Source organism: Gobio gobio (assembly GCF_949357685.1).
Source record: "Gobio gobio genome assembly, chromosome: 11".
Lineage (NCBI taxonomy): Eukaryota > Metazoa > Chordata > Actinopteri > Cypriniformes > Gobionidae > Gobio > Gobio gobio.
This window is the reverse complement of record NC_137104.1, coordinates 45,072,919-45,082,585: the sequence shown is the minus strand read 5'-3', so window position 1 is coordinate 45,082,585 and position 9,667 is coordinate 45,072,919. Positions and strand designations below refer to the sequence as shown.

The 9,667-nt window shown below is 40.9% G+C and overlaps 1 protein-coding gene across 1 annotated transcript; it reads left to right on the top strand.

Moving 5' to 3' along the window:
* The first annotated feature begins 749 nt into the window (after window positions 1-749).
* LOC307134402 (uncharacterized protein) lies at window positions 750-5,514 on the top strand. Its single transcript, XM_079830120.1, has 2 exons — window positions 750-910; window positions 3,775-5,514. Exon 2 carries the CDS (start codon window positions 3,940-3,942, stop codon window positions 5,428-5,430), a length of 1,491 nt encoding a protein of 496 aa, XP_079686246.1. The 5' UTR covers window positions 750-910; window positions 3,775-3,939; the 3' UTR covers window positions 5,431-5,514.
* Window positions 5,515-9,667: the final 4,153 nt, after the last annotated feature.

Here is a 9,667-nt window from a genome sequence, read left to right as displayed (position 1 = left end):
TGATTGTAGCCTATTCGTCTGACAGAAGAAAGTCATATACACCTAGGATGGCTTGAGGGTGAGTAAATCATGGGCTAATTTTCATTTTTGGGGGAACTGTCCCTTTAAGAACCTTGTTTGACAATGCAATCATATTTATGTATTGTACTTTTCATTTGTTTTGGCTTTGTAAGACATGCACAACACATAGTATATGCATTTTATCTGACTTAATTTTTACTGCTTTATTTTTTTTGTAGGCTACAACAATTTATATTTTGTGCATAAAATCATATTATAGGCATAAAGACAATCACATATCTAGTCATTTGCAATGGAACGCAGGTCTCATCATTTGCATAGGCCTATCATTGTTTGTTGATAACCATGCAAGATCTGTCCACTTCATAACAACTCTGGGGTGTCCGAGCATGTGTGATGCTCCTCTCTAGCACTCAGCTTTTGTCCTGAGGAGTAACTGCTGGTGTGTCTGTTCCCTCAGATGATGCATAATGACAGCTTGAAATGAGCCAGAGAAAGAAAGACACATCTGGTTGCACACAACACTATTTGCTTAGTACGTGCAGATGTTTATTTAATTTCCCTCGGCCGTGCGTCCTTCGATAATACGCACGAAAACGAGCATTTGTCGGAAGTAAACAAAGTAGCTGCTCAGTAAACGGCACTGCTGCGCGCGCATTTACATTTTTACGACGGAAGTACAACGGCTGAAACCCGGAGGAAAGCGACAACGGGAGTGAAAACGAAGCGGAATTAGTCAATGAGAGGGAGGAGAGAGAGGGAAAGAAGGAGTGTGTGCGACAGGGAGGCTGCTGGACGCTGGGGCCGAGGTGGACGTGGCGGGTCCGGCAGGGGTTTGGTGTGGGTTCCGCTTCGGCGCGTTGACGGCCGATAAAAAAGCAATGAACAGGTAAAAAAATCGCCGATGCGTCCTCACGAGCGTTTTTACTCGCGCTCCGCTGTCTTCATCTTTTTTTCCTCCTCCTGTCTCTCCTGATAGGTAGTGATGAGAGTGTGCATGAACCGCGCAAGTCATGCAACTCCCCACGTACGCTCTTCTATCGCTGCGAGCGGGTCGCATTGTTATGCAAAGGTGACCGAATCGACGTTTGCGTTCAAAAGTTGCAGCTGGCTCAACTTTCCCTCAGCGTATCGTTCAGTTGGCTGATGCAGCGACGTTCAGCTACAAACAAGATGGCCACTGGCTCGCGCATGCTGAAGCTGTGGCATTTTCACCCTCCTGCCTTTGTATGTTCTTCATCACCACCGCTGGAAACACCGAAACGCGCCGCGCATGCCGATATACCCACCGGTTCTGTGCTTGTATAGCACGTTCGCCGTTCCCGGGCGTCGTGGATTAAACGGTTCTCTTGGTGGAAAAAATAACATAAGATTTATTGTGTGCAAAACGCCGCCAGATTCAAGAAAGGCAGCAGAAAAGTGCATGATGCGTGGCGAACTAGCGAAGCCACCTTGACTAGTTGCTCAGTGATTCTAGGTAAAAATCGACTAGCCTTTTTTGCGCGTCTTTACACAGCACATCAAGTTTTCTTTTCTTTTTCTTTTTCTTCTGTCGTCTTATTTTTCGCCGGCCTAAAATGTGTACTTTCAGGCAGTCGGCACACACAATTACACAAATGACGCGACGTTGTAATTATACACTTGTAAGCTTGAACCTCCATCTTTTGTTTGATTCCCTCACTGATTTGCTTGATATTTATATTTTGTGCGACTGTTTCTCAATAAATTCTGATGTAAACATCTGGGTTGTTATGCTTCACCAATGTGTCAGATTGACTTTGACATCTTGGTGTGGAGATGCTTGTCATATTTATTAGGTATCATAAATGATGCTATAAGCATTTATGAGTGTACTGCAGAGCATACCAAATGTGTTTTGCATGGACAGCTTTGTCACATGCAAAGAAACAGCCATTTTGAAATGACTTTTGAAGTGTGCAAAATATCAAATGACGTGAATCCATGTTTGATCTAGTAGCTTTTCTTTTTTTAACTTTTGCCCTTAGTGTAGGTTGAATTTTGACAGCTATAAAGTCCTTCACAGAAGTCATGTCGGAAGAATTATGCCACCAAATACAAATTACCAGAGGAAAACTTTTAACTTCGTGACTGAATCATATTCAATAATGACAGAATAGTTCATGTTATGGTACAATATAGTGTGTACAGCTAGTCAGTTACCTGGTCTATGTTGAAACCTGTGTGATTAAACTATTTCCCAACATTCTACATTGCATATAATAAATACACAGATAAAGCGTCAAGTACCCACCTAATGTGCATCATTTGCTATTCATAATGTTGCATTATTGCTATAAAAGCTTCATGTATTTGTTGGGAAATATCTTTTATTTTTATTTCTTTATTTATCAAGCATTCTCAAAACTACCAAGGTAGACCAAAGTGCTATACAAAAAAGAAACAGCTTTTGGTAACGCTTGATTTTACTGTGTCAGTGTTACTGTATTTACTATTGTAATAACTATAAATTATGCATAATTACATGCAACTAAACCACACCAAAAGTAAATACATGTAGTTACTTAACATTACTCAGTATTTAACTGTGTAATTACAGTGTAACAAAGACACGCCTAAATCATAATGACCAAAATTATTCAAATAACAATAAAAAATAAGCCTTAAGTCTGCTTTTAAAGATACATGTCATGGGTTTGATCTTTAAAGGATTAGTCCACTTTCAAATAAACTTTTGCTTATAATTTACTCACCCCCTTGTCATCCAAGATATCCATGTCTTTCTGTCTTCAGTCGAAAAGAAATGAAGATTTTTGATGAAAACATTTCAGGATATTCCTCGATATAATGGAAGTCAATAGACCCCAAACGGTTCAAGGTCCAAATGAGACGTTCAGTATAGCTTCAAAGGGCTTTAAACCACATCAAACGGTACCAGACGATCAATAAGGGTCTTATCTAGCGAAACGATCGGTCATTTTTTTTTTTAATAAATAAAGTTTAAGTTTTATGAGCACAAATGCTCGCCTTGCTCTGTTCAGTGATGCACGCTCGAAAAGGTCACACTAGACGCAGGTGCAAAGACGTTTGAATATGTGGATACGGTCCTCCTTCCGCTCATTTGTAAACACTGACTCGGTACTTCCGCCTGCGTCTAGCGTGACCTTTTCAACGTAATTGCGTTTTACGTGACGTCACGAGCGCGCATCACTGAACAGAGCAAGGCGAGCATTTGTGCTTATAAAACTTAAACTTTATTCATTTAAAAAAAAAAAAAGACAGATCGTTTCGCTAGATAAGACCCTTATTGATCGTCTGGTACTGTTTGATGTGGTTTAAAGCCCTTTTGAAGCTGTACTGAACCTCTCATTTGGACCTTGAACCGTTTGGGGTCTATTGAATTCCATTATATCGAGAAATATCCTGAAATGTTTTCATCAAAAATCTTCATTTCTTTTCGACTGAAGACAGAAAGACATGGATATCTTGGATGACAAGGGGGTGAGTAAATTATAAGCAAACGTTTATTTGAAAGTGAACTAATCCTTTAAGGGCAAACCATTCCACAGAAAAAAAACACCAACTGTTGGTTCTCCCCCATCTTTGGTGATGCGTTTTGCATCATTTTCCTGTGGAATGCGGCACCAAAAAATGATTTAATGTTGACATTGTGTAAAATCGTCTGTTATTACGATTTTTATACTAATAAAGGGACATCCAATTGCTGTTCAAATGTTGTACATTGATTTGTTTTGTCGTTTCCTCTGCTTCTAGGAGCCAGGGGACTCACGGTTGTTCCTAACCCTGGACAGAGGTTGCCCCGGCAGAAGTGACAATCCCCGCTCAGGAATCCTGTTTTTTTTTTTTTATCTCCGTGAAAGTAAGGTATATTACTCATAACGGAAGCTTCGGACAGACGGTGGACTAGCTTCCACCAGGATGGCAGAGTTGGAGACAGAATGCATCACTTTAGGACTAAATAACCTGGTGTCGGAATGCGACACTCCGCCGCTTGACTCTTTGCAGGCGGAGTGCGCCACGCCGACCCTGACCATGCTCTCGTCGGAATGTAGCATGCCCACGCTCAGCTCGCTGGCGTCCGAGATCGTGGAGCCCATGGCTATGCTGCCGTGCATCAAAAGCGAGCCCGACCTCGACCCCATCCGCACGGTGGACCTCTCTGTGATTCAGCCCCTGAGCACGGCCGAGCTGGGCTCCGAGCAGATCAAGATGGAGATCAGCGGCTTGGACTACATCAAATCGGAGCACCACAGCGACCTCCATTGTTTCCACAGCACGGAGCTGGACTCCTACAAGTCACACTATGAACCCAGCCTGGTGTTCGACTACATCACCCACGTCTCGGACAGCCTGGAGTACATCAAGTCAGAGCAGCATTCGGACCTGCACAGCTACTACGCCAGCGAGCTCGGCGCCATCAAGACCGAGTACGAACCCAACCTCATGTCCAGCCACATCAAGACCGAGATGAACGGCCTGGAGTCCATCCACATGGCGGAGCTGCGCACCGAGCTCAACAAGCTCCGGCCCGAGACGGCCATCGACAGCATGGGGAAAATGGACTCGGATTTCCCCTCCGGGAACCTTTACGAACTGACGTCCGTCCACGCCAACAAAGCGCCTGCCGCGCACAACCAAACCAGCACAAAAGGCCACGGGCCACGCAAACCTCGCAACCTCACGGGCGACAAGCCGTTCTCGTGCACTCAGTGCGGGAAGAACTTCAGCACCCTGGGCAACCTGAAGACTCACCAACGCATCCACACCGGCGAGAGGCCTTACACTTGCTCCCAGTGCGGGAAGAGCTTCGGGCAGGCCGGCAACTTGAAAAGGCACCAGCTCATCCACACGGGGCAAAAACCTTACACCTGCGCACACTGCCCGAAGGGTTTCACTAAAGCGGACGACCTCCGCTCGCACCAGCGGCTGCACACGGGCGAGAAGCCGTTCAGTTGCGCCGAGTGCGGAAAGTGCTTCAGTCAAACCAAGGAACTCAAAGCCCACCAGTTGAGCCACACGGGAGAGCGGCCCTTCTGCTGTTCGATGTGCGGCAAGAGCTTCACTAAAGAGACGAGTTACCGCAATCACCAGCAAATCCACACGGGCGAGAAGCCGTACAGCTGCTCCCAGTGTGGCAAATCTTTCAGCAATTCAGGGGTCCTTAAAACGCACGAGAAGATTCACTCCGGGGAAAGGCCGTTCGGCTGCACCCAGTGCGGCAAAAGTTTTGGCCGCTTGGGACATCTTAAAGCACACCAGCAAATTCACACGGGCGAACGGCCGTACACCTGCCAGCAGTGCGGGAAGAATTTCAGCCAATCAGGTCATCTCAAAGCACACGAGCAGATTCACAAACGAGAACGGCCCGACCTTAGCAGTGGCAGCAGTCTCAGTAACGATAGCAGCTGAAATAAAACCTCATTACGTCTCAAAAAAGTATTACCCTTTTATTTTCGTTTTATTGCTTTTCGTTTCTTTCTTTGTTTTTGTTTTTTAAATAAAAGCTACAATATATATAAATATATTATAAAATATATATGTTTCATTATGTTTTCATACCTTACGTCTCTTTTCTTAATATCTCCTTTTGGTTACAGTCGTGACTGATTTTCTCTTGCGAAAGTGTCTATGTTTGGGATCGGTGAGCTTACAGAGAGTCTTTGTATCTTGTCTGATCTGTGTCATAGTGAGTGCCATTCTAGTTTCTTTCCTCCAGTAAAATACTCAGTGTACACGTTTATTGATAATATGTAATTCTTAAACCATGTACTGGAATGAATTATTAAAGAAACTAATGTTAAAAACAAATCTGAAAACATCTGCTGTTATTTTTGAAACCGAGTTGTGCGTTTGAATAGGTTTCTCACCTATCCCTTTATTTACAGCAGTGAAATGCTAAGTTTTGCTTTACTTGTGCTTCTAATGGAAAGTTAAAGGGATAGTTCACCCAAAAATGAAAATTATGTCATTGTTTACTCACCCTCAAGATGTTCCAAACCTGTATAAACCTGATATTTGTACCAAGCAGATCTCGCCCCCCATTGACTATCATAGTATTGTTTTCCTACTATGGTAGTCAATGGCTGCCGAGATCTGCTTGGTTACAAACAATCCTTCAAATATCTTCCTTTGTGTTCAGCAGAACAAAGACATTCATACAGGTTTGGAGCAACTTGAGGGTGAGTAAATGATGACAGAATTTTCATTTTTGGGTGAACTATCCCTTTAAAGGGTTAGTTCACCCAAAAATGAAAATTCTGTCATTAATTACTTACCCTCATGTCGTTCGACACCCGTAAGACCTCCGTTCATCTTCGGAACACAAATGAAGATATTTTAGTAGAAATCTGATGGGTCTGAAAGGCCTCCATTGGCACAATGCACGGTTCACTCTCAAGACCCTTAAAAGGTACTAAAGACGTCGTTACAAAGTCCATCTCACTACAGTGGTTCTACAATAACTTTATGAATCGGCGAGAATAGTTTTTGTGCGCAAAAAAACCCCTAAATAAAGACTTATATAGTGATGACAATTTCAAAACACTGCATCATGAAGCTTTGAAACGTTATGAATCAGTGAGTCGATTCAGTGGTTTGGATCGCCAAAGTCACGTGATTTTGGCGGTTTGACACGTGATCCGAATCATGATTCGACTCGCTGATTCGTAACGATCCGAAGCTCCATGATGCTGTGTTCTGAAATCGTCATCACTATAGAAGTCGTTATTTAGGGTTTTTTTGCGCACAAAAACTATTCTTGTCGCTTCATAACGTTATTTTAGAACCACTGTAGTGAGATGGACTTTGTAACGACGTCTTTAGTACCTTTTATGGGTCTTGAGAGTGTAAAGTGCATTGTGCCAATGGAGGCCTTTCAGAGCCATCAGATTTCAACTAAAATATCTTCATTTGTGTTCCGAAGATGAACGGAGGTCTTACGGGTGTCAAACGACATGAGGGTAAGTAATTAATGACAGAATTTTCATTTTTGGGTGAACTAACCCTTCAAGGCTAGTGTGTGTAGCTTACTTGGTTATATGATTTATTGAAAATATCATCTGTAACTAAGTTAAAACTGCATCACTGAAACCTTAAAGGGACAGTTCACCCAAAAATGAAAATTAGCCCATGATTTACTCACCCTCAAGTCATCCTAGGTGTATATGACATTCTTCGGAGTTATATTAAAAAAAGTACTGGCTCTTCAAAGCTTTATAATGGCAGTGAGTTAAAGTGAATCAATGCATTTGTTTTAAGAAAAATATCCATATTTAAAACTTTATAAAGTAAATTATCCAGCTTCCACCAGATGGAAAAAAAAAACGTAACTGGTGTGCAATGTCGTCAGACGTAGCGTAAGCATTTTGAACTGCGAGAGGCACTACACTGGTGGAAGCTAGATATTTTACTTTATAAAGTTTTAAATATGGATATATTTCAAATGCACCGCTTCGCTTCAGAAGGCCTTTATTAACCCCCCAGAGCCGTGTGGAGCAGTTATATGATGGATAGATGCACTTTTATGGACTTCAGAAACTAAACAACAATTCACTGCCATTATAAAGCTTGAAGGAGCCAGGACTTTTTTTTAATATGATTTTATTCGTCTGAAAGAAGAATGTCATCTACACCTAGGATGGCTTGAGGGTGAGTAAATCATGGGCTAATACAATTTTTTGGGTGAACTAACCCTTTAAGTAAAACAATTTCTGCACCCGTAGGTTTTGTTCTGCTCCCTGTCCAGTAAAAGCTGCACTGTAAACCTGAGTACGTTGCCTTTAAGTTAAGAAATGTAAAGTTTAAGTAAGCAGAATTGTATTTTGTAAGCATACATTTTAATTGCTCTGAAATATTTGAGTAAGCTAATTCATATTTAACTTAAAAATCATGCAATCTCAAATTTTTAGTTGTGTGAAGCTGACTATCTTTAACTAGCTAATTCAATAAATGCCACCTCGCTAATTGGTTACACAATGCTTGGATAGCATTAGCATAGCATAGCACTTGCTGAATGAAGACCGCAATAATACATTTAACATATATCTGTTCTCTCCCTAGCTCTTCTAAGCTAGAATAACAAAATATTAAACACTACTAAATCTCACACCTAACGTTAATCTTGCACAAAAAAAAAACATAATATAACACTTAATTTTGGCATTTACTGTCCCTTTTCAGTGTCAAAGCATGCTGGGAAATAGAAATCCCAGCTCAGTTTCAGTTCAATTTAAGTTTGTCTAAATTAAAAGAAACAAGTTCATAAAACTCAAAACAAGGAAACAATTCAGATTACTTAAAATGTGTTAGTTTTGAGAACTCAAAAGAAAAAGAAAGTTCATTTGTTTGAACTAAATTGTTCAATTTGAATTGGCTCAACTCAAACCAATGAATTATTTTGAACATTAGGGTTTACAGTGTGGATTTATTGTCAAAGATGAATGTAAGTGGTAAAGAACAAATTCTTACAAGAAGCTGAAACTTTCATTTCGTATTAGTTCTCATTGCTGTTTAAATGTTTTGTGATTGTTACATTTGCATGTCATTCCAATGAGTCATAAAGTGTTTAGGACAATTTGTTGACCTTAGCTCAGTCTCTGTGGAATTTCTTACACAGAGGTGTTTGCTAGAGAGAAACAGGGAGTGCACATATGTTTTCAATCAGATTTAGTTAATCAGCAAAGTCAAATTCAGCCATAAAAATTCCAGTTCTGAACTGTGGAGTTACACATCAGATGTATTTCAGACCAAGAAATTGGTGATTTGGATTTTTGGGTAAATAAAAGCAATTATGCGAGTGCATTCATCCCGGAAGCTAAAAGTGTAATCCCTCTCCCCATACATATTCATTTGTGGATGTTCATTTTAATGTGATTCTATGGGCCAGTCTGCACATGTTTCATCACTGGCGCTAATGATATGTGCAAGTCCTGTGAGAATCACTGAACTTGGTTTGTTTGACTCCAAATAGTTATTATGGATGTTTATCACCTAATTGGTGTCCCAATAGCCTCATCTCTCACAAGGGAGCCTGTCTAAAGTAGGCTAAAGTAAACTTAGCTTGAACTGAAAATATTTGGATGGGGGTTTTTTTTTAGCTCGTTGTGGCAGCAAGCAAAAATCAACATATGTTAGTTTGTATTGTCTGTGCATGGCTAGAACTGCATTAAGTAATGTTACAATGATTAAATGATTTGCAAGTGTAGGGAACAGTGAAAGTATGCCAGTAGGTTTATGTTTGAGGATGTGGACTAAACATAAAAGCTGAATTCCCAGCTGTTGCAGGGTAATTATCCATGCAGTTAGTGAGCTAAATGTATCTTCTAACCACAATGACTTGAAGCTGTTTCTCCTAGCATGGTGTTCTGAGCCAGCTCTGTATTCTCGCTGCTGGCTGATATTTTCTATGAATATTTTGAAACGATGGATGGATACCACAAAGGATACAAAGATGGATAGTGCTGGGTAGTAACTGATTACATATAATCTTGATTATGTAACCAGATTCCAAAAGAAAATACAATTACTTGTATTATTCATAATTCATTGATTCTACCTTCTACTTCTTTTAAATGTTCCTTTCTATAAAAGTCTACTTTTTATATACACCGATCAATATCCTAATATTGTGTCGGTCCCCCTTTTGCTG